The sequence below is a fragment of the Pelmatolapia mariae genome, linkage group LG16_19 (genome assembly GCF_036321145.2).
Source record: "Pelmatolapia mariae isolate MD_Pm_ZW linkage group LG16_19, Pm_UMD_F_2, whole genome shotgun sequence".
NCBI classification, from domain to species: Eukaryota; Metazoa; Chordata; class Actinopteri; order Cichliformes; family Cichlidae; genus Pelmatolapia; species Pelmatolapia mariae.
In genome coordinates, this window is record NC_086241.1 from 38,812,146 (window position 1) to 38,836,458 (window position 24,313).

Here is a 24,313-nt window from a genome sequence, read left to right on the forward strand (position 1 = left end):
CTATACAGGCACATAATGAAAGTAGGGGAGAGGTATTAAGACTTTTGATTGGGCAATACAGTGACAGTATTGAAATTAATGATTGCTCTTCTTAACCTAGAAAATATGACTTTTTCCCTTCTGTTTCTCCCAGGTGCCTTGCTATGATGAAGCAGTACTGGTGTAGCTGGATGGGTGGAAAACACAACATTATGGTGCATGGAGACAAAAGCATATATATTTAATCACTTAGGTGTAAATATACACAATCTGAACTGTGTTTTACTCTAATATATTTGCACTGCCTACAAACTGTGTGGTGAAGATGTTTTCATTATTATAAAGACAAAAAATGATTTTGGATGACCTTTTACTGACTTAAGCAATCACAAAACTCATGGTTCTACACCTCAGGGAATTATTGACTGCAAAGTATTACACACAAGCCCTAACATTAAATGTTGTTGTTTTTTCCAAAATTAAATAAATTTACAGAATGTGTGTTTTTTTCCAAAAGCCTTTGGACTTAACTAAATAGCACAATAGGACATATTAGTCCACGGTTTGATAATAAAACAATAAGAAATTAATAACACAGCTCTGATAGTTGATCATGTACTGAAGACCTGCCCCATGGAGGATAAGCAGAAGATAATGGACGGATGGAGCATTTTCTGTAAATTAACAAAAAGTTTCTGCTTTATATTTACAGGACAGTCTAAGCCATCGGAACATGTTTATTTATTAGAACTGAACCCAGAGGAGTCGTGTTGGCAGATTTCTTTCATGCACTGCAGCAGAAATGCAGAAAATAGACTTGCTGTTGAAACTAAATATTTTTATATAATATCTTTCATATATTAAGATATCCCAGGGATTAAATGTGTATTTAAACTTCTTTACACTAACAGAAAGGACAGTTCAACCGTATGTGGCCTACATCGCTGTTTACACAGTAGTGAAGCAGCGACTTCCCCCAATAAAATAGCGCGGTACGATGACATCACTTCCTGACCGGTAGTTTTGCGGGAAGTTTGGTCCGTGTACAGTTTATCCTACAGGGAAGCATAAACAACGAAGCGACGGTATGTTTTTGTCATACACGTATACATGTGTACGCTAACGGAATCAATCACAGGTACTCGGGAGCGTTTGCTGTTGGACGGCGTCGTGTAGCAGGTCATGTAGGCGCTAATGTGACACACGGTTACTCGCAAAACCGCGCAGTTAGCATGAGAGCTAACGAGCCTCGAAAGAACAACTCGAGGTGCAGGATTCGCACGACGCCATCACTTTACTGTTTCTCTTTCTGTTGGTTTGAACCCACATGCTAACAGGCGGTTCGCGTTAGGGAAATGTCTCGTATAGGCTGCACACATTAGCAGGTGATGGGGAACTCAGGATGTGGTTAGCTAACTTCGGTACAGATAAAACATGGTTCTAATGTGACCCGAAAAGTACAAGTTTCCATTTCTTGTTGTGTTTACAACGATGTTTGGCTTAGTTTTATTTTGGAGCTCTGCTTCCATCACGATGAAGCAGCACTAACAACCACCGTGGCTGTGTGTGTGTTAGATGCCCCCTAAAGCCAAGGCGGCAGGCAGAGGCAGAGCCCCTGCCAAGAGGAAGCTGGCAGAGGAGTTTCCTCCTGGAGAAGTGCTGAAGGACACCATGAAGAAGGAATGGAAGCTGGGGGCTCCGATCGGTCAAGGGGGCTTTGGTGTCATATACTTGGGTAAGAACACAGGATGCTAGTGACACACAGTCATGGTAAAATGAAAGACAATGTTATTTGTATTTTAGTTCTAGTTAACATCCGAGTTTGAGTTGCAAACTTTATATTGAATAAAAGTTAATAAAGATTTTAAGCATGTGTCAACCAAATACTGTAAATAATGAACATATTCCCTCTTATGTTTTCCCCAGCCGAGGAAAATTCTGCAAAGCCCGTGGGTGCTGATGCTCGCTATGTCATCAAAGTGGTAGGACTAAGTTTGTTCCAGTCCAGGCATTATTACTCTTTACATACTTCTTTCTTTATTCACAGAAAAGTAGCTACAAAAGCCAACTCAATCTGAAGTGCTTTGTATTTTATGACATATCAAGATTTTTTTTATTCTATAACACTTCCACTTTAGTTAAGCCCATCAAGAGTTAAGACTTAATTGGCAAAATAAGTTCATTGGATTAAGTCCAGAAATAATTCACATACTGACAGGACTTCTTCTGACTTGTTTGACCAGTTTGACTTGCTTTTCTGCTCTAATGTGCAGACTCATCAGGCTCCAAGTCTCTCCCATTTGACTCTCTGAGAATCGTCCGATTTATTTATTTGTTCACTAACTGCAGTGATGCAGCCAGCACAGCGTATATATTGAGGCCTTGACCCTGGACCTGTCAGATGGCTCTGTCCAGTTGCTGGTCGCTAAAGTGTCACGAGAAGTGATCACAGTGCAAACATTGCAGCCAATAAGGCACTTTCTGCACTGTGACCATTTCCCTGTTTCTATTCTTAAGGAGGAGAAACAGGGAGAAAAAGCCTGGGGATGCCACATTACTCAAGATCTGAACTGAAAATCAGTGGCAACGTTTGAGGGAGCGATGAATCCAAATTTCACGTTTTTGGTTCAAATTGTTGTCGAGATGTGAGGAGAGACGCACAGCAGCGAGCGTTGTCTGAAGAAAAGCGCCGTCAGATCCACTGTGCTGTAGCCCACTGCAGGCTCACATCTGCACGCTGCAGGTGTTGCTGTTAAAAAGAGACGTGATGGCTGTTGTGGGCCAAATGTAAAGGTCTACCTATACAGTGTTTATTCTAACTTTAACTCTAATTGTGTGGATGCTTTAAGGCATCCACACTATTGAGTTCCTGTTTCTCTTTATTGTGTGGATGCTGATTAAGCATCCACACTATTGAGTTCCTGTTTCTCTTTATTCTTTATTATTATTATTATTATTGTGTGGATGCCCTCAAAGGGCTTCCACACTATTGTGTTCCTGTTTCTCTTTATTATGTGTGCCTATGCCAAGAGGCACACATATTACTATTCCTCGGATTTATTATTATTATGTGTGCCTATGCCAAGAGGCACACATATTACTATTCCTCGGATTTATTATTCTTATTATTATTATTATTATTATTATTATTATTATTATTGTGTAAATGCTGTAGGCATTCACACTATTGAGTTCCTGTTTCTCTTTATTCTTTATTATTATTATTATTATTATATATTCTTCAAGTTGCTTCCGTACGTTTTTTGCTGTTTAACTACTTCCACAATTTTTGTGCTATTTTCACCGTTCAAATTTTAAACTATTCTGCTATTTCTGCTCATGTGTGCTATGATTTTTGGTATTTTTTGCTATTATACTTTTTAAAAATTACGTTTTTTTCCTTTAATTTGTCCCATTGAAATGAATGGAAAACTTCCAAAATTTTGCTAAAACTTGCTTGTTTTTGAAACTTAACTACTTCCTCATATTTTCACATAGAACAACCATTTAAACTTTAAAATGTTCACAAATTATTGGGCTATTCCTGTATGATTCAGCTTTTTCATATCTGTTATCGTTTTCATCTTATCCCTCTTTAAGTTTTGAGTTTCATCTTTGTGATTTTTAAGAAAATACATGCGTTGTTATGGTTGCTATGCAGTTGGTTCTGAGTCAGCCACTTGTCCTTTTTCAATCTTCTCTTCATGTCCAAACAACTTCTTGCTACTTGCTCAATTTTCACTCAACCCCCACAAATTATACATCAAAACGTAGGTATTTTTGCTGGCTTTCAGAAAATCTCACTATCATTGTTGTGGGATTGACAGAATTTTTACAAATCTCCTCAGACCAACACAAAGTCTGAAAACTCTCCATAGAAAGTCAATGGAGAGTTTCTTAAAAATCACCACTGGATTTCTGTAAGGAGAGGCATTTTCGAATCGTCATATCTCCCCAACGAAACAAAGTTGAGACATGAGGCTTGTGCCAATATATCTTCAGACACTCCTGATGCTCACAATCCAAGAATTTTTTTCTCATCTATTACCGTTTTGCCATGAATAGCGTTTGTTTGAGGGTAGGAAATTCGTCCCTCGCTCAGATTTCTTCAGATTTTAAACTCTGGAATTGAACCATTTTTTCTCTCGTCATATCTTGTTGATGGATTTCCATAGAGACCTGAAAACTTCCATGATTGTTCACCAAAGCCTGCTGTTTCTTACGGTGAAAGAATGATATCGATGCTCCAAATAGATTTAGAGTTACAAAAGGTTGTTTGAGGGGAGGTCAATGCAGTTTTCTCTTCGCCCCTACTCAGTTAGGGTACATTAGAAGTCAAATATCTTAAATAATTCATATTTTAATGATAAATTGTTAACACATGAAGATTCCCCCATGTCTTCTGAACAAAACGGTGTAAGAATGACCATTCTAGCCCCTACGGTTAGGAAATTATAGCCATTTGTTTGAGGGGAATCATTAATATTTGAAAGAAGCAGGTCTGTGTCTCTGTTCTGCGTGTGTAAGCAGGTGAACCTGTTTTGGCGGGAAAAAGTAAACAGCCTCTCTGATTGGTGGATTCAAATTTAGCAGCTCACAGCTATTTGACTGACCTAGAAACATACAGGCAGGACCATTAACAGCGCTTGTTCACTTCCTGGTATGTGTGTGTGTGTGTGTGTGTGTGTGTGTTTGTGAGAGAGAGAGTGAGAGAGAGAGAGAGACTCTTTTTATGGCAGCATCTCACTGTAGGATTCAAATTGATTATTTTTAGACTGGTTGACTGTTCTGTGTGTGTGTGTCTCTGTGCATTTGTGTTTCCATATTTGTGTGTATCTGCTGGCTGTTATTTCTTTCTTTCTTTTTTGTCAATTTTTGACCTTTCAACAAGTACATCTGAGAGACCCTTACCATGTTCAGCATTTTTTCAGCTGTCCATTATGCTTTTCCAATTTTTCTATTTAAGTTATTACTATTCTGTTAAATCATACTATTTCTGCTATTTTATAAGATTTGTGCTAAATATAGTATTTCTGCTTAATAATAGTATTTCTGCTGAATTATAGAATTTCTACCAAATCATAGTATTTCTGCTAAATCATAGTATTTCTGCTACTTTTTGGTATTTGTGATAAATACAGTATTTCTGCTAAAAAATCAAATTTCTGCTATTTTATAGGATTTGTGCTAAATATAGTCTTTCTGCTTACTTATAGAATTTCTGCAAAAACATAGCATTTCTACTAAATATAGTATTTCTGATTAATTATAATATGTCTACCACATCACAATATTTCTGACACAAGCAGCATCTGTGTGTGTGTGTGTGTGTGTGTGTGTGTGTGTGTGTGGTTCTGTGTGACTCAATTTTTATTCGCTGGTGACCAGCATCCCATTAGTGGATTCAACTTGACCAGATTCAGACTGATTGACTGGCATAGAAACACACAGGAAACTTCATGCTCTGTTTGTCTCTGTGTGCCCTTGTGTGTGTATGTTTGTATGTCTGTGTTTATGCTTGCATCTATGTTTGTACACATTGTTTTCTGAACATGGGTTATGTGTCTCTGTGTGTGTGTGTGTGTGTGTGTGTGTCCCTATTTTTAAACATTGCTAGTCATGTCATTTTTGCCTTCGCTTTGTGTATCTGCTGGCATTTCCTTTGTAACTTTTCTAATGTTTCTGCCAATTTTTCACAGTTGAACAACAACTAATCTTTTGAGGAAACTTCAGCTTTTTGAAGCTGGCCGTTTTGTGTTTCCAATATTTCTGCTAAAGTTATTACTTTTCTGCTGAATTATACTATTTCAGCTCCTATGTTGCATTTCTACTACGTGTTACTTTTATACTACTGTATATTAAGTTGTACTCTTACAACATTTTTCCAAGTTTTTAGGTTTGTGCTACATATTAACATTACTGCTGTATTACAACACTTCTACCATGTTGTACTATTTCTGCCAAGTCACTATTTTTTTGCTAAGTTACAATGTCTGCTATATTCTCCTTTTGATATAGTATTTTTGCAAACGCTTTATGTTTCTTCTTAAGTTTCCGCAAAGTTATTATATTTTGGCTCAGTTTTTATTCATCTACAAAGTTATTACAATTTCAACCACCTTTCTGATACTGACTTCAGCTTCTTCAGCTATTTTCAGCTTTTTCAGCAGTTTTCAGCAGACAGCTTCAGCTTTACAGCATTCACACTGCATTTTCGCAGGAAATGCAAATTTTTCTAGTTGTGTGGATGCCTCAAGGCATCCACACTATTGTTTTCCTGTTTCTCTTTATTCTTTATCTTTATTCTTCTAGTTGCTCCGTTCTTTGCCGTTTAACTACTCCCTCAGTTTGCAGCCGATTTTCTCCGTTCAAACTCTAAAAAATTTTGCTCTTTCTGCTAATGTGTGCTATGACTTTTGGTGCTCATAACTTCTATACTTTTTGAGATATTGAATATTTTTTGCAATATTTTTGCCCATTGAAATGAATGGAACACATTATCAATGTGGTCACTTATTTCTGCTCGCCGGGCTGAGCTGTGTTTTAGCTCAGTGAGATGAGCAGCCGTTCTAAGACTGGGAGGCCCGGGTTCAAATCCCACTTATGGCATCAATTTATTCAGTTCACAGTTAAACTTTTTTTTAACTGTTTTCAACACAAATTTGAGCATCTTCACCCCCTTTCAGCAAAATTTTCAGTTTTTTCTGCTGTTTTCAGAACAAAAACCCTCTTTTCAGCAGAAATTCTGCTCATTCACCTCTTTTCAGCACAATGTTCTGCTTCTTTCCGTCTTTTCTGCAGAAATACTGCTCATTCTTCACCCCTTTTCAGCAGAATTGTGAGTTTTTTCATCCCTTTTCAGCACAAATCCCATCTTTTTCAGGTGATTTCAGCAGAAACCTCTTTTCAGCGCAACTTTCAGCTTCTTTGCCTCTTTTCAACAGAAATTCTGCTGATTCACCTCTTTTCTGCAAAATTTTCAGCTTTTTCTCCACTTATCAGCACAATTCTCAGCAGCTTCTACTCATTTCAGCAGAGTTGTCCGTCTCTCCACCTCTTCATGTTCAGAGTGAGTTTAGCTCAGTGAGATGAGTAGCTGCCTTGAGACCAGGAGGGCCAGGTTCGAATCCTGCTCAGGGCAATGTTTTTTTTTTTCACCATCATACAACTTTTTGCAAGTTTTCATCTTTTCAGCAGACAGCTTCAGCGTTAAGGCATCCACACAGCATGTTCGCAGGAAATGCAAATTTTTCTAGTTGTGTGGATGCTGGAGGCATCCACACTATTGAGTTCCTCTTGGGACTTCCGTACACTTTTTGGCACTTAACTACTTCCACAATTTTCAGCCGATTTTCACCGTTCAAATTTTAAACTATTCTGCTATTTCTGCTAATGTGTGCTATGTCTTTTGGTATTTTTCACTATTATACTTTTTAAAATATTAAGCTTAATTTGTCCCATTGAAATGAATGGGAAACTTCTGCAATTCTGCTAAAACTTGCTTGTTTTTGAAACTTAACTGCTTCCTCATATTTTCACGTAGAACAACCATTCAACCTTTAAAATGTTCTCAAATTATTGGGCTATTCAGGTATAAATCCGCTTTTTCAAATCTTTTACCGTTTTACTTTTATGCCTCTTAAAGTTTTCAGTTGCAAAATTGTGATTTTTCACAAAATACATGCGTTGTTATGGTTGCTATGCACTTGGCTTCCAGTGTGCCACTGAAGGTTTTGCAGTCTTCTCTTCATGTCCGAACAACTTCTTGCTACTTGCTCAATTTTCACTCAACTTCCACAAATTATACATCAAAACGTAGGTATTTTTGCTGGCTTTCCGAAAATGTCACTATCATTGTTTTGGGATTTATAGAATTTTGGCAAATCTCCTCAGACCAACACAAAATTCGCAAAACTCTCCATAGAAAGTCAATGGAGAGCTTGTTCAAAATCACCGCTTGATTTCTGTAATGAGAGGCATATTCGAATCGTCATATCTCCTTAACGAAGCAAAGTTAAGACATAAGGCTTGTCCCAGTATATCTTCAGACACTCCTGACGCTCACAATTCAAGAATTATTTTCTCACCTATTACCGTTCTGAAATGAGTTAGACTTGTTTGAGGGTAGGAAATTCGTCCTTCGCTCAGATTTCTTCAGATTTCAAACTCTGGAAATGAACCACTTTTTTCTCTCGTCATATCTTTTTGATGGATTTCCACAGAGACCTGAAAATTTCCATGACTGTTCACCAAAGCCTGCTGTTTCTTACGGTGAAAGAATGATATTGATACTCCAAATAGATTTAGAGTTAGAAAGCGTTGTTTGAGGGCAAGTCAAGGCAGTTTTTGCTTTGGTCTACTCAGTTATGGTGCATTAGAAGTCAAATATCTTTAATAATTCATATTTTAATGATAAATTGTCAACACTTGACGATTCCCCCATCTCTTCTGAACAAAACGGTGTAAGAATGACCGTTCTAGCCCCTACGGTTAGGAAATTATGGTCATTTGTTTGAGGGGAGTCGTCATTATGAGAAATAGACTGCAAAAATCCTGTGTCTCTCTGTGCTGCGTGCACCTGTTTTGGCGGGAAAAAGTGCACAGGCTCTCTGATTGGTGGATTCAAATTCAGCAGCTCCCAGGCTGCTTGACTGAGCTAGAAACTTACTTCTCTCTCCCTGTGTGTGTGTGTGTGTGTGTGTGTGTGTGTGTGACAGAGAGAGAGAGAGAGAGAGAGAGAGAGAGAGAGAGCCTTTTTATGGGGTAATCTCATTGTAAGATTCAAATTCAATATATTTAGACTGGATGACTGAATTGGATCTTGTGTGTGTGTGTGTGTGTGTGTGTGTGAGAGAGAGAGAGAGAGAGAGAGAGAGAGCCTTTTTATGGGATGATCTCATTGTAAGATTCAAATTCAATATATTTAGACTGGTTGACTGAATTGGATCTTGTGTGTGTTTGTGTGTTTGTGTGACAGAGAGAGAGAGATAGAGAGGGCGAGAGAGAGTTTTTATGGGAGCATCTTATTATATGATTTAAATTCAATATATTTAGACTGGTTGACTGAATTTGATCCTGTGTGTGTCTCTCTGTGCTTGTGTGTTTCCATATGTGTCCATATTTGTGATTGTGTGACTGTTATACTTTTTTTTGCTGATTTTTTTTTTTCATTTAACAATTACATTTGAGGGACCCTTAGCATGTTCAGCATTTTTTCAGCTGTTCATTTTGCTTTTCCAATTTTTCTATTTAAGTTATTACTATTGTGCTAAGTCATAGCATTTCTGCTGCTTTTCAGTATTTGTGCTAAATACAGCATTTCTGCTAAATCATACTATTTCTGCTATTTTATAAGATTTGTGCTAAATACAGCATTTGTGCTAAATCATACTATGTCTGCTACTTTATAGGATTTGTACTTAATATATTATTTCTGCTTAATTATAGTATTTCTGCCATTTGATAGTATTTGTGCTAAAACATAGTATTTCTACTAAATGCAGTATTTCTGGGTAATCATTGTATTTCTATATATTTCTGCCAGGTCCCCAGGGAGTCAATCCTCTGTAAGGACTGTAATATTCAAATTTACATATCAGGACCTGCACGACTTCACAACTAGCCAATCACATCTGAGGGCTGGCACATTCAAATTTGCATATTGTTGCCTTCATGGCTTCCCAGCCAGCCATTCATATCTGAGGGCTGGCACATTCAAATTTGCATATTGGGGCCTTCATGGCTTCTAAGCCAACCAATCATCTATGTCATATATCTATAATTATTTATATATTTTTTTTAAAAAGATAACACTTGACGATTCCCCCATCTCGTCTGAACAAAAGAATGTTAGACCTTAGACCTGAAAATTTCCATGACTGTTCACCAAAGCCTGCTGTGTCTTACGGTGAAACAATGATATCAATACTCTATATAGATTTAGAGTTACAAAGCGTTGTTTGAGCGCAAGTCAAAGCAGTTTTTGCTTCGCCTCTACTCAGTTATGGTGCATTGCAAGTCAAATATCTTTAATAATTCATATTTTAATGATAAATTGTCAACACTTTAAGATTCCCCCATCTCTTCTGAACAAAACGGTGTAAGAATGACTGTTCTAGCCCCTACGGTTAGGAAATTATAGCCATTTGTTTGAGGGGAATCCTGACTATGAAAAATAGACAGCACAAATCCTGTCTCTGTGCTGCGTGTGTGTAAAAACAGGTGCACCTGTTTTGGCGGGAAAAAGTACACAGCCTCTCTGATTGGTGGATTCAAATTTAGCAGCTCCCAGGCTGCTTGGCTGACCTAGAAACTTGCTTGTCTCTCCCTGTGTGTGTGTGTGTGCCTCTGTGTGTGTGTGTGTGTGTGTGTGTGTGTGTGTGTGTGTGTGTGTGTGTGTGACAAAGAGAGAGAGAAAGAGAGGGCGAGAGAGAGTTTTTATGGGAGCATCTTATTGTATGATTTAAATTCAATATATTTAGACTGGTTGACTGAATTTGATCCTGTGTGTGTCTCTCTGTGCATGTGTGTTTCCATATGTGTACATATTTGTGATTGTGTGACTGTTATACTTTTTTTTTGCTGATTTTTTTTCGTTTCACAATTACATTTGAGGGACCCTTATCATGTTCAGGATTTTTTCAGCTGTCCATTTTGCTTTTCCAATTTTTCTATTTAAGTTATTACTATTGTGCTAAGTCATAGCATTTCTGCTGCTTTTCAGTATTTATTTTTATTTCAGTAATCATACTATTTCTGCCATTTTATAGGATTTGTACTTAATATAGTATTTCTGCTTAATTATAGTATTTCTGCCATTTTATAAGATTTGTGCTAAATATAGTTTTTCTGCTAAAAATAGTATTTCTGCCAAATATAGTATTTTTGATTAATTATAGTTTTTCTACCAAATCATAGTACAGTTTTACTGCTTTTTCTATGGCTTCTAAGACAACCAATCATATCTGAGGGCTGGCACATTCAAATTTGCATATTGTTGCCTTCATGGCCTCCCAGCCAGCCAATCATATCTGAGGGCTGGCACATTAAAATTTGCATATTGTTGGCTTCATGGCTTCCCAGCCAACCAATCATATCTGAAGCCTGGCACATTCAAATTTGCATATTGGGGCATTCATGGCTTCTAAGCCAACCAATCATCTATGTCATATATCTTTAAATTTATATTTGTATTTTAAATGGTCAACATTTCAAGATTCCCCCATGTCTTCCGAACAAAAATGGTCTCAAAATGACCGTTTTAGCCCCTACGGTTAGGAATTTATGGCTGTTTGTTTGAGGGGAGTCCTCACTATGAGAAATAGACTGCAAAAATCCTGTCTCTCTCTGTGCTGTGTGTGTAAAAGCCTGCACTTGGTGCACCAGTTTTGGCAGGAAAACGTACACAGCCTCTCTGATTGGTGGATTCAAATTGACAAGCTCACAGCTGTTTGACTGACCTAGAAACATGCTGTTAACAGCCCCTGTTCACTTTCTGCTGCTGCTGCTGTGTGTGTGTGTGTGTGTGTGTGTGTGTGTGTGTGTGTGTGTGTGTGTGTGTGTGTGTGTGAGAGAGAGAGACACACACACACACACACACACACACACAAAGACCCTTTTTAGGGCAGCATCTCATTGTTGGATAAAAATATAATATATTCAGACTGGTTGACTGGCATAGACCCTATCTGTGTGTCTCTCTCTGTACATTTGTGTATCCATATTTGATTTCTTGTGTATTTGTTGATTTGTGTATCCATATTTGATTTTGTGTGTATCTGTTGGCTGTTCTTATTTGTTTTTTTTCTAAATGTATTTTTATTTTATTTTTTCACAGGTGAACTAAAATTAGTTTTCAGCGAACTTAACCATGTTCCTTTTTATTCAGCTTGTCATTTTACCTTTCCAATATTTTTACTTAAGTTATTACTATTGTGCTCAATCATAGAATCTGTTCTAAATCATTGTTATTAAGCTATATTGTAGGATTTCTGCTAAATCAAAGTATTTCTACTATATTATATTTTTCTTTCTAAATATAGCATTTCTGCTATAGAATAGTATTTCTGCTATGTTATAATATTTGTGCTAAACTGGAGTATTTTTGCTAAAACATAGTATTTATTTAAAATTACAATATTCATAGTATATTGCAGTGTCTCTGGTAAATCACAGCATTTCTGCTATGTTGTACTGTTTTTCTAAATCATAGTATTTCTGTAATGATTAAGAATGTTTGGCTATATATATTCTTTCTGTTATCTTATACTATTTCTCTTAAATTCTTGTATTTTTGAGAAGTTATCGTGTTTCTGGTAACTTACAATGTTTCTGCTAAGTTCTCCTATGCTATTGTATTTCTGCCAAGTATTATGTTTCCTCTAAGATATTGCAGTTCTGCTAAGTTACTACATTTTAGCAAAGTTCCTTTGCTTCTGCAAAGTTTTTACAATTTCTGCAACTTTTCAGCTTTTTCAGCTATTTTTAGCAGACAGCTTCAGCATTACAGCATCCACACTGCATTTTCGCAGGAAATGCAAATTTTTCTAGTTGTGTGGATGCCTTCAAAGGCATCCACACTATTGAGTTCCTGTTTCTCTTTATTCTTTAGTATTCTTAAAGTTGCTTCCGTACGTTTTTCGGCACTTAACTACTCCCTCAGTTTTCAGCCGATTTTCTCAGTTCAAACTCTAAACTGTTCTGCTCTTTCTGCTAACGACTGCTATGACTTTTGGTGTTTATTACTATTATACTTTTTAAAATATTACACTTTTTTCCTTTAATTTGTCCCATTGAAATGAATGGAAAACTTCCACAATTCTGCTAAAACTTGCTTGGTTTTGAAACTTAACTGCTTCCTCATACTTTCACCTAGAAACTCCATTCAAATTTTAAAATGTTCTCAGATTATTGGGCTATTCCTGTGTGATTCAGCTTTTTCAGATCTTCTATGGTTTTAATTTTATACCTCTTTAAGTTTTCAGTTGCAAAATTGTGATTTTTCAGAAAATACATGCGTTGCTATGGTTGCTATGCAATTAACTCAGAGTGTGTGCTGGTCTGTTCTGAATTTTCTCTTAATGTCTGAACAACTTCTTGCTACTCGCTCAATTTCCACTCAACCTCCACAAATTATACATCAAAACGTAGGTATTTTTGCTGGCTTTCAGACAATGTTACTATCTTTATTGTGAGATTTACCGTTTTTTCGCAATTTGCCTCGAAGTGACACATAGTCTGGTTACTTCCCATTCAAAGTGTATGGGGAGGTTTTGAAATTCAGAGCTGAAATTCTGTAACGGGAGGCATTTTGAAATCGCCATATCTCCTTAACAAAGCAAAGTTAGGACATGAGGCTTGTGCAAATATATCTTCAGACACTGCTGACACTCACAGTGGAAACAGTTTTTACATTCATCTTACCGTTGAGCCATAAATTACGTTTGTTTGAGGGGTGGAAATCTGTCCTCCTCTCAGTTCTCACACTCTGAAAATGAAGCCGTTTCTTCTCTCGTCATATCTCCGCGACGGAGGTACAAAGAGCTATGAAAATCGCAGTCAAAATACACCAAAGTCCACTGATTCACCCGGTACAAGAATTATGCTGCTAGCCCTCCTAGTTTTTGAGTTACATGACGTTTTGTAACTCCAAAAAACGGCGCTTTTCGCCTCTCACCGCGATCTATTTCTGACTGCTGATCTATTTGTTTTTCGGCCGCCCGCCCCCTTGCCAGGTGGCGCAATCAGTAATGACACGGCTCTGCACCTCAAAGGTCGTGGGTTCAATCCCACCTTGCTTCAACATTTTTTTTTCATTACAAATTTAAACACTATCACAGACCTGTCATTTATATTGATCATTTATTACAGTTCTGCAAAGTTTTATAATTTTAGCAGCTTTTCTAATATAGACCGAAATACATACAAGTACCCAGCCTAATGAAGCACACAGAGGCAGTAGCTCTGATTGGTGAATTTGAGCAGAATCAGGTTGTTCTTTCATTTCATTTCTTTATTTATTTCACACATGGTTGAACAGTGTTTCTTTTTCTACATACAGAACCTTCTGCCTCTTTTCAGCAGAAATTCTGCGTCTTTTCAGCAGAAATTCTGCTCATTCACCTCTTTTCAGCGCAACGTTCTGCTTCTTTGCCTCTTTTCTGCAGAAATTCTGCTGATTAATCTCTTTTCTGCAAAATTTACTGCCTTTTCACCTTTTTCAATGCTTTCATCTTTTTCAAATCATAGAGTTCAAATCAAAATATAGTATTTTTACCACAGCATTGTATTTGTACAAAGTACAGTATTTCTGCCAAATCATAGAATTACTGCAATTTCATAGTATTTTGAGGAATCCCTTTTGTTATAGTATTACTTCTAAGTCATAGTATTTCTGCTTTGTCATAGTATTTGTACTGAAACATAGCAGTAATACTATGATTTGGCAGAAATACTATTTCATAGTATTTGAGTGAAATTACAGTGTTTCTGCAAAAACATTGTATTTCTGCTACTGTATTTCCGCTGTATTACGTAGTGGCAAAGTAGGAGGCTGACTGTTACCAAGTGCATCAGTGTACATAGGTCATCTCTTGTGTTGGCGTGCCCTCTTGTGGCACCTTTTGGGTAGTGCCTTAGTAAATGTTAACACTGCAAAGAAGTGGTATCAGACTGGTTTGTAGTGGAGGAATTTGTTGCCAGTTTCTTTCATCTTCATTCATGTTGTAATGTAGTAGTACTACAATATGGCAGAAACACTAGGTTTTGGCACAAATACTTTGATTTGGTATACTTTAGCTTCTTCACCCCTTTTCAGCAAAATTTTCATTTTTTTCACCCCTTTTCAGCACAAATTCCAGCTTTTGGCTGTTTTCAGAACAAAAAACTCTTTTCAGCAGAAACTCTGCTGATTCATCTCTTTTCAGCGCAAGTTTCTGCTTCTTTGCCTCTTTTCTGCAGAAATTCTGCTGATTCACCTCTTTTCTGAAAAATTTTCAGCCTTTTCACCTCTTATCAGCACAATTCTCAGCAGCTTCTTCTCATTTCTCCACCTCTTCTTTGTACGAATGACTTTGGCTTAGGGAAATGGATAGCCGCCTTGAGACCAGGAAGGCCAGGTTCGAATCCAGCGCAGGGTGGCATTTTCTTTTTCACCACCTTACAACTTTTTGTAACTTTTCATCTTTTTCAGCTTTTCAGCAGACAGCTTCAGCGTTAAGGCATCCACACAGCATTTTCGCAGGAAATGCAAATTTTCTAGTTATTATTATTTTCCTTTTTCCGCCTGAAATTTTGCAGCGAAACTCGCCCCGCAGTTTTGAGACAAACTTCATATATGTTACCTCATTTTGTGCGGCTGGATCTGGAATGGTGTGCTATGACTTTTGGTGTTTATGACTATTATAGTTTTTTAAATATTAATATTTTAGTGAAAATTTTCCCACGCTTATATACCAAACAGTTTTGACAATACGGTTACATATCTTAGATCATTTTGTGCAGCTGGAGCTGGACTAGTATGGTATGACTTTTGGTGTTTATGACTTTTATAGTTTTTTAAATATTAATATTTTAGTGCAAATTTAGAAAGATTCTTCTTTTGGCGCCATAGAAACAGACTTCATTTGTGGTGTGTTGGCTCCATCTTTTGGTCCCACTGATACAAATTTCAAACTTCATTTGTGGTGTGTTGGCTCTCTCTAGTGGTATGCCGGGAGTAGTACGGCCTGTCTACCCTTATTTGGATTACCGTAATGATGACAATATCAACGGTGCGCACAGCGTCGCTGCTTTCAGGAGCCATTGGAATTTTTAAGGTTGCGCAAATCATTCAAAAGTTACGGTAATGCTTGGTGGAAAACTCAATATCCCACAATTCATAGCACGCCTCTGCCGAGTCAAACAATGGCGGCCATCACTTAGTTTTTATTTTCCTCTTAATACTGTTTCTAGGTCACAAAATAAACTTTTAAGATATTTTCAGGCGAGAATATAGGTGTGTAAACTTCAAATATCTGCTCGTTTTGTCAAAACATCCCATATTAGCGACAATGTTCTGACGATGTCGTTTCTGCTTGAGGCTAGCTGGCTAGTGTGGCTAGCGCGGCTTTGCTAACAAGCTACAGCCGGCCTGGATGACAGTGAGAGCGGCTTACTCTGGTTTCACACCCGGTCCTTCGTAAAGTCTCGTGGTCACAGCTGGACTTATTTTTCGTTTATATGGACCGATGATTTATTTATTTATTCATTTTAGTAACGGTATAAACAGTGAAAGGTGGTGGATTGGCCAGATGTAAACTTCAAATATCTGCTCGTGTTACCAAGACATCCCATATTAGCTCTGATGGTTTCGGTGCCTGCAAAGAGCTAGACAGCTAGCTAGCTAACCGGAGTTGGCTGTCTTTTTAACTCAGGGTTATAGCTGGACTTATTTTTCGTTTTTATGAGCCGATGAGGGTTTTTTTTTTTAGTAACGGTACAAACAGTGAAAGGCGGTGGATTGTCCAGATGCTGGTCGATGTGGAAAAAATAACTGAGTTGTTTGGTGGTCGCTGACACGGAGCTACAACCGAGGGCAGCTATCCACCGGTGTGTGTCAGACAGAGCATGCAGGGAACGAGACATACGAGGCGGCGAGGCGACCGCCGATCGACCGGTGGTAGATCGTGGATCAGGGAAACCGAAGGCAGGAGAAGCAGGCGGCTGCCGGTCAGAGCGTGAGGTGAACTGAATTTCAGGTAAGAAGTTATGAACTGCACTCTATTTGGGTCAGATATAAACTGAGTTTAGGTGTAGTTTATTTTCGTTGTGCTGACTTTTTACAATCAGTTATAATAACTCGTACTGCTTGCTAGCTAGCACGACGGAGTTTCTATACAGCTGTGTGCGCGCTAAGTTACTGATGTTGAACTTTATGACAGCCTCCCCTGTCATTCTCTCGCCTGTTCAAACTTCAGTCATGAAACTGATCAATGATCGGCTTTTCTCTCTTGTTTGTTTATCGCGCTAAACAACAGCAGCACATTTAAGCTTGATCAGCTGTTGTTAGAATTCATTTGATTTTAATTTCTAGTATCAGCTGATGTTTGCTGGAGCCACAGCTGTAGAAGCGGCTGGTGGAAACCAGGAGATGACCTTACCGAATCATCAGAGCTGAACTGGTGATGGAGAAACAGGTTTACCTTTTTTTTAGGTGACATGAATGAGTTGAAGGGAAGTTATGAACTGTTTCTGAGAGAAATAAACACCAAGCTCCCTTTTTATTTAGCTGACAGCTGGTAACTGTGCAGGGGCGGATTTAGCAAAGCTTTTGCCAGGGGGCCAGGTAGGGCATCTTACAACCAAAGTTTGTATAATAATACACAAGATTGGCTGTAGACCATTGTTAATCATTCAGAACACTGTGTAAAAATAACAAAAAACAAAAAGTGAATGCAAAAGTGCATAAATATTTATTTTACGTGATTGATGTGTGTGGCGGGGCGTGGTCTGCAGTGCCGCTGCAGGGGAGGTGGACCCACCTGAGCGGCATCTGCAATCACGCCTCTCTGGCGTAGTCTGTGCTCTCTCGGCTGTTTTTTGGGTGTGTGTCAGGCTGTGAGTTGAAAAGCTACAGCCGGCTGTGTGGGTACACCAACCATGTGTGAAAAGTGGTCCATAACATAATGCTTCAAAGCGTGTTCATGCAAACATTGTCGGGTCTGCCGTGGTACAATGGGACTTCTGCTCATGAAACTATGTGCACAGCGTCTGCAAATCGGGGCTGTACAAAGTCACTTCATCTTTACCCAAAACTGTAAGCTGTCATCTGTGAGGCGCGAGCGGTGTTTGTTTTTACCATAGTTCATGGTGGAGAATGGCTGCTCTGCTGAGTTTTGCTCTCTGTAGCTGTATGAGTGGCAAACTACACTGATTCGCAGCGGCATAGGCACACTTAAAATTTCTTCTGAAATTTTCGCTTTCTAGTTCTTTATTTTTGTGTGGATGCTGGAAGCATCCACACTATTGAGTTCCTGTTTCTCTTTATTCTTTATTCCACCATAATCTAGTTGCTTCCGTACGTTTTTCGGCACTTAACTACTCCCTCAGTTTTCAGCCGATTTTCTCAGTTCAAACTCTAAACTGTTCTGCTCTTTCTGCTAACGACTGCTATGACTTTTGGTGTTTATTACTATTATACTTTTTAAAATATTACACTTTTTTCCTTTAATTTGTCCCATTGAAATGAATGGAAAACTTCCACAATTCTGCTAAAACTTGCTTGGTTTTGAAACTTAACTGCTTCCTCATACTTTCACCCAGAAACTCCATTCAAACTTTAAAATGTTCTGAAATTATTTGGCTATTCCTGTGTGATTCAGCTTTTTCAGATCTTCTACCTTTTTAATTTTATACCTCTTTAAGTTTTCAGTTGCAAAATTGTGATTTTTCAGAAAATACATGCGTTGCTATGGTTGCTATGCAATTAACTCAGAGTGTGTGCTGGTCTGTTCTGAATTTTCTCTTCATGTCTGAACAACTTCTTGCTACTCGCTCAATTTCCACTCAACCCCCACAAATTATACATCAAAACGTAGGTATTTTTGCTGGCTTTCAGACAATGTTACTATCTTTATTGTGAGATTTACCGTTTTTTCGCAATTTGCCTCGAAGTGACACATGGTCTGGTTACTCCCCATTCAAAGTCTATAGGGAGGTTTTGAAATTCAGAGCTGAAATTCTGTAACGGGAGGCATTTTCAAATCGCCATTTCTCCTTAACAAAACAAAGTTAGGACATGAAGCTTGTGCCAATATATCTTCAGACACTGCTGACACTCACAGTGGAAGCAGTTTTTACAATTATCTTACCGTTGAGCAATGAATTACGTTTGTTTAAGGGGTGGAAATCTGTCCTCCTCTCAGTTTTCAAACTCCGAAAATGAATCCGTTTCTTCTCTCGTCATATCTCCGCGACGAAGGTACAAAGAGCAATGAAAACACACCAAAGTACACCAAAGTCCGCTGATTCACCCAGTACAAGAATTATGCTGCTAGCCCTCCTAGTTTTTGAGTTACACGACGTTTTGTAACTCCAAAAAACGGCGCTTTTCGCCGCTCACCGCGATCTATTTTCTGACTGGTCAAGTCTCTGTCTTTCAGCCGCCCGCCCCCTTTCCAGGTGGCGCAATCAGTAATGACACGGCTCTGCAGCTCAAAGGTCGTGGGTTCAATCCCACCTTGGGCCACATGTTTTTTTTTTTCACTACAAATTTATACACTATCACAGACCTGTAATTTATGTTGATAATTTATTACAATTCTGCAAAGTTTTATGATTTTAGCAGCTTTTCTAATATGGACCTCAGATTCTTGTCAACACCACATGGCAGAAATACATACAAGTAAACAGCCTGATGAAGCAGATAGAGGCAGTACCTCTGATTGGTGAATTTGAGCAGAACCAGGTTGTTCTGCCTCTTTTCAGCAGAAATTCTGCTCATTCACCTCTTGTCAGCGCAACGTTCTGCTTCTTTGCCTCTTTTCTGCAGAAATTCTGCTGATTCATCTCTTTTCTGCAAAATCTTCAGCCTTTTCACCTTTTTCAATGCTTTCATCTTTTTCAAATCATAGAGCTCAAATCAAAATATAGTATTTGTACGATGTACAGTATTTCTGCCAAATCATAGAATTACTGCAATTTCTTAGTATTTTGAGGAATCCCTTTTGTTATAGTATTACTTCTAAGTCATAGTATTTCTGCCAAATCATAGTATTTGTACTGAAACATAGTATTTCTGCCAAATCATAGTATTACAGATATTTCATAGTATTTGAGTGAAATTACAGTGTTTCTGCAAAAACATTGTATTTCTGCTACTGTATTTCCGCTGTATTACGTAGTGGCTAAGTAGGAGGCTGACTGTTACTAAGTGCATCAGTGTACAAAGGTCATCTCTTGTGTTGGAGTGCCCTCTTGTGGCACCTTTTGGGTAGTGCCTTAGTAAATGTGAACACTGCAAAGAAGTGGTATCAGACTGGTTTGTAGTGGAGGAATTTTTTGCCAGTTTCTTTCATCTTTAATCCGTATTCATGTTGTAATGTAGTAACTTTTGTGGCACAAATACCACAATATGGTAGAAATACTATGTTTTGGCACAAATACTTTGATTTGGTATACTTTAGCTTCTTCACCCCTTTTCAGCAAAATTGTCATTTTTTCCCACCCCTTTTCAGCACAAATCCCAGCTTATCCACCTCTTCTGCAAAATTTTCAGCCTTTTCACCTCTTATTAGCACACATCTCAGCTGTTTTCAGAAAAAACACTTTTGAGCAGAAATTCTGCTGATTCATCTCTTTTCAGCGCAACGTTCTGCTTCTTTACCTCTTTTCAGCAGAAATTCTGCTGAGTCACCTCTTTTCTGCAAAATTTTCAGCCTTTTCTCCTCTTATCAGCACAATTCTCAGCAGCTTCTGCTAATTTCAGCAGAATTGTCCGTCTCTCCACCTCTTCTTTCTGAGAATGAGTTTGGGTCAGTGAGATGAGTAGCTACCTTGAATGCAGGAGGGCCAGGTTCAAATCCTGCTCAGCGTGATTTTTTTTTTTTTCACCACCATACAACTTTTTGCAACTTTTTCAGCTTTTCAGCAGACAGCTTCAGCGTTAAGGCATCCACACAGCATTTTCGCAGGAAATGCAAATTTTTCTAGTTGTGTGGATGCTTTAGGCATCCACACTATTGAGTTCCTGTTTCTCTTTATTCTTTATTGTGTGGATGCCCTAAAAGGGCTTCCACACTATTGAGTTCCTGTTTCTCTTTCTTCTTTATTGTGTGGATGCCCTAAAAGGGCTTCCACACTATTGAGTTCCTGTTTCTCTTTATTGTGTGGATGCCCTCAAGGGCTTCCACACTATTGAGTTCCTGTTTCTCTTTATTCTTTATTCCACTATTTACTAGTTGCTTCCGTACACTTTTTGGCACTTAACTACTCCCTCAGTTTTCAGCCGATTTTCTCAGTTCAAACTCTAAACTGTTCTGCTCTTTCTGCTAATGCCGGCTATGACTTTTGGTGTTTATTACTATTATGCTTTTTAAAATATTACACTTTTTTCCTTTTTTTTTTATCCCATTGAAATGAATGGAAAACTTCCGCAATTCTGCTAAAACTTGCTGGTTTTTGAAACTTAACTACTTCCTCATACTTTCACCTAGAAACTCCATTCAAACTTTAAAAAGTTCTCAGATTATTGGGCTATTCCTGTATGATTCAGCTTTTTCAGATCTTCTACCGTTTAAATTTTATACCTCTTTAAGTTTTCAGTTGCAAAATTGTGATTTTTCAGAAAATACATTCGTTGTTATGGTTGCTATGCAATTAACTCAGAGTGGACAGTGGAAATTTCTGAATTTTCTCTTCATGTCTGAACAACTTCTTGCTACTCACTCAATTTCCACTCAACCCCCACAAATTATACATCAAAACGTAGGTATTTTTGCTGGCTTTCAGAAATTGTCACTATTATTGCTGTGGGAGTTACAGAATTTTGGCAAATCTCCTCAGAGCAACACAAAGTCTGTAAAAGTCTCCATAGAGAGTCAATGGAGAGTTTGTTCAAAATCAGCGCTGGATTTCTGTAATGAGAGGCATTTTCAAATCGTCATATCTCCTTAATGAAACAAAGTTGAGACATGACGCTTGTGCCAATATATCTTCAGACACCCCTGATGCTCACAATTCAAGAATTTTCTTCTCACCTATTACCGTTTGGCCATGAATTACATTTGTTTGAGGGTAGGAAATTCATGGCTTGCTCAGATCTCTTCAGATTTCAAACTCTGGAAATGAGCAACTTTTTTCTCTCGTCAGATCTTTTTGATGGATTTCCACAGAGACCTGAAAATTCCCATGACTGTTCACCAAAGCCTGCTGTTTCTTACGGTGAAAGAATCATTTTGATGCTCCATATAGATTTAGAGTTACAAAACGTTGTTTGAGGGCAAGTCAAGGCAGTTTTGCTTTGCCTCTACTCAGTTACAGTGTATTACAAGTCATATATCTTCAATAATTTATATTTTATCTCTGAATTATAAAGACCTGCAGATTCCCCCATCTCTTCTGAACAAAACGGTGTCAGAATGAGTGTTCTAGCCCCTACGGTTAGGAAATTATGGCCATTTGTTCGAGGGGAGTCCTGAATGTGAGAAATACACTGAAGAAGACTCATACTTCTCTGTGTCTGTGTGTGTAAGGGCTGATTACAGCAGGTGCAGCCAATTTAGCTGACCTAGTTAGGCTCTGTGTATGTGTGTGTGTATCAATATTTCTCCCATGTTAAAGTATTACTCCTCCATAATATTATTACTTCTACTACATCTTAGTACTTCTGCTCAATCATAGTATTTCTGCTCAATCATAGTATTTCTGATAAATCATAGTATTTTTGAAAAATCATGGTGTCTGTGCCAAATCATGGTTTTGGGGCAAAACCATAATATTTATTTTATGTTATAGTATTACTACTAAGTGGAGGAATGTCTGTTATGTTATAGTACATTTGCTGAATACAGTATATCTGCCAAATCATAGTATTTATCCCAAATCATAGTATTTATGCAAAATTACTGAATTTCTGCTAAAAAGCAGAAATAGTACCTTTTAGCAGAAATTTCTGTCAAAAGATATTATTTATGTTAAAACATAGTATTTCTGCTAAATCAGAGTATTTGTGCCAAATCATAGTATTTGTACTAAGTCATAGTACTTGTGCCAAATCAAGGTATTTGTACCCAATCATAGTATTTCTGCCATATCATCGTATTTGTGCCAAATCATGGTATTTTTTTGCCAAATCATGGTATTTGTGCCAAATCATGTTATTTGTGCCCAATTAAAATTTCTGTTTTGTTATAGTATTACTACTAAGTCGTAGACTTTCTGTTATGTTATATTATATCTGGTGATTATAGTATATGTGCCAAATCATAGCATTTATAGCAAATCATGGTATTTGTGCCCAAACATAGTATTTCTGCCAAATTGTAGTATTTGTGCAAAAACAAACTTACTAGTACTAAGGCATGGTATTTCTACCAAATCATAGTATTCCTTCAAAATCATAGTATTACTGCAATTTCATAGTATTTGAGCGAAATCATAGTATTCGTGCAAAAACATACTATGTCTGCAGAAATCAGATCATATCTGCTATGTTATAGTATTACTACTTAGACATAGTATTTCTACCAAATCATAGTATTCCTTCAAAATCATAGTATTACTTCAATTTCATAGTATTTGAGCGAAATCATAGTATTCGTGCAAAAACATACTATGTCTGCAGAAATCACATTATATCTGCTATGTTATAGTATTACTACTTAGGCATAGTATTTCTACCAAATCATAGTATTCCTTCAAAATCATAGTATTACTGCAATTTCATAGTATTTGAGCAAAATCGTAGTATTTGTGCAAAAACACACTATGTCTGCAAAATCACAGTATATCTGTTATGTTATAGTATTACTACTAAGGCATAGTATTTCTACCAAATCATAGTATTCCTTCAAAATCATAGTATTACTGCAATTTCATAGTATTTGAGCAAAATCGTAGTATTTGTGCAAAAACACACTATGTCTGCAAAATCACAGTATATCTGTTATGTTGTAGTATTACTACTAAGGCATAGTATTTCTACCAAATCATAGTATTCCTTCAAAATCATAGTATTACTGCAATTTCATAGTATTTGAGCGACATCGTAGTATTTGTGCAAAAACATACTATGTCTGCGAAATCACATTTTATCTGCTATGTTATAGTATTACTACTAATGCATAGTATTTCTACCAAATCATAGTATTCCTTCAAAATCATAGTATTACTGCAATTTCATAGTATTTCAGCGAAATCGTAGTATTTGTACTAAATCATGGTACTTGTGCCAAATCATAGTATTTTTTGCAAATCATTTTATTTGAACCAAAACACTGTATTTGGACGAAGTCATAGTATTTCTTCTAAATCATAGTATTTCACCCAAATCTCAGTAGTTGTGCTAAATTGTGTGTAAGTGCTGATTACAGCAGGTGCAGCCAATTTAGCTGACCTAGATATACCAAGCCCAGACTCTTAACAGCCACTGTTCCCTTTAGGCTCTGTGTATGTGTGTGTGTATCAATATTTCTCCCATGTTAAAGTATTACTCCTCCATAATAGTATTTCTGCTAAATCAAAGTACTTCTACTACATCTTAGTACTTCTGCTCAATCATAGTAATTCTGGGAAATCATAGTATTTGTGCCAAATCATAGTATTTGTACTAAGTCATAGTACTTGTGCCAAATCATAG

At 37.4% G+C, this 24,313-nt stretch overlaps 1 protein-coding gene across 1 annotated transcript in view; it reads left to right on the plus strand.

The window, feature by feature from the left end:
• The first annotated feature begins 1,000 nt into the window (after positions 1–1,000).
• The window catches only part of vrk1 (VRK serine/threonine kinase 1), a 43,916-nt gene continuing 20,603 nt past the window's right edge, over positions 1,001–24,313 (plus strand). The window contains exons 1-3 of the mRNA XM_063499972.1: positions 1,001–1,064; positions 1,555–1,714; positions 1,906–1,961. Of these exons, the coding sequence (XP_063356042.1) occupies positions 1,555–1,714; positions 1,906–1,961 (216 nt within the window). The 5' untranslated portion in view covers positions 1,001–1,064. The remainder of the gene's footprint in view (positions 1,065–1,554; positions 1,715–1,905; positions 1,962–24,313) is intronic.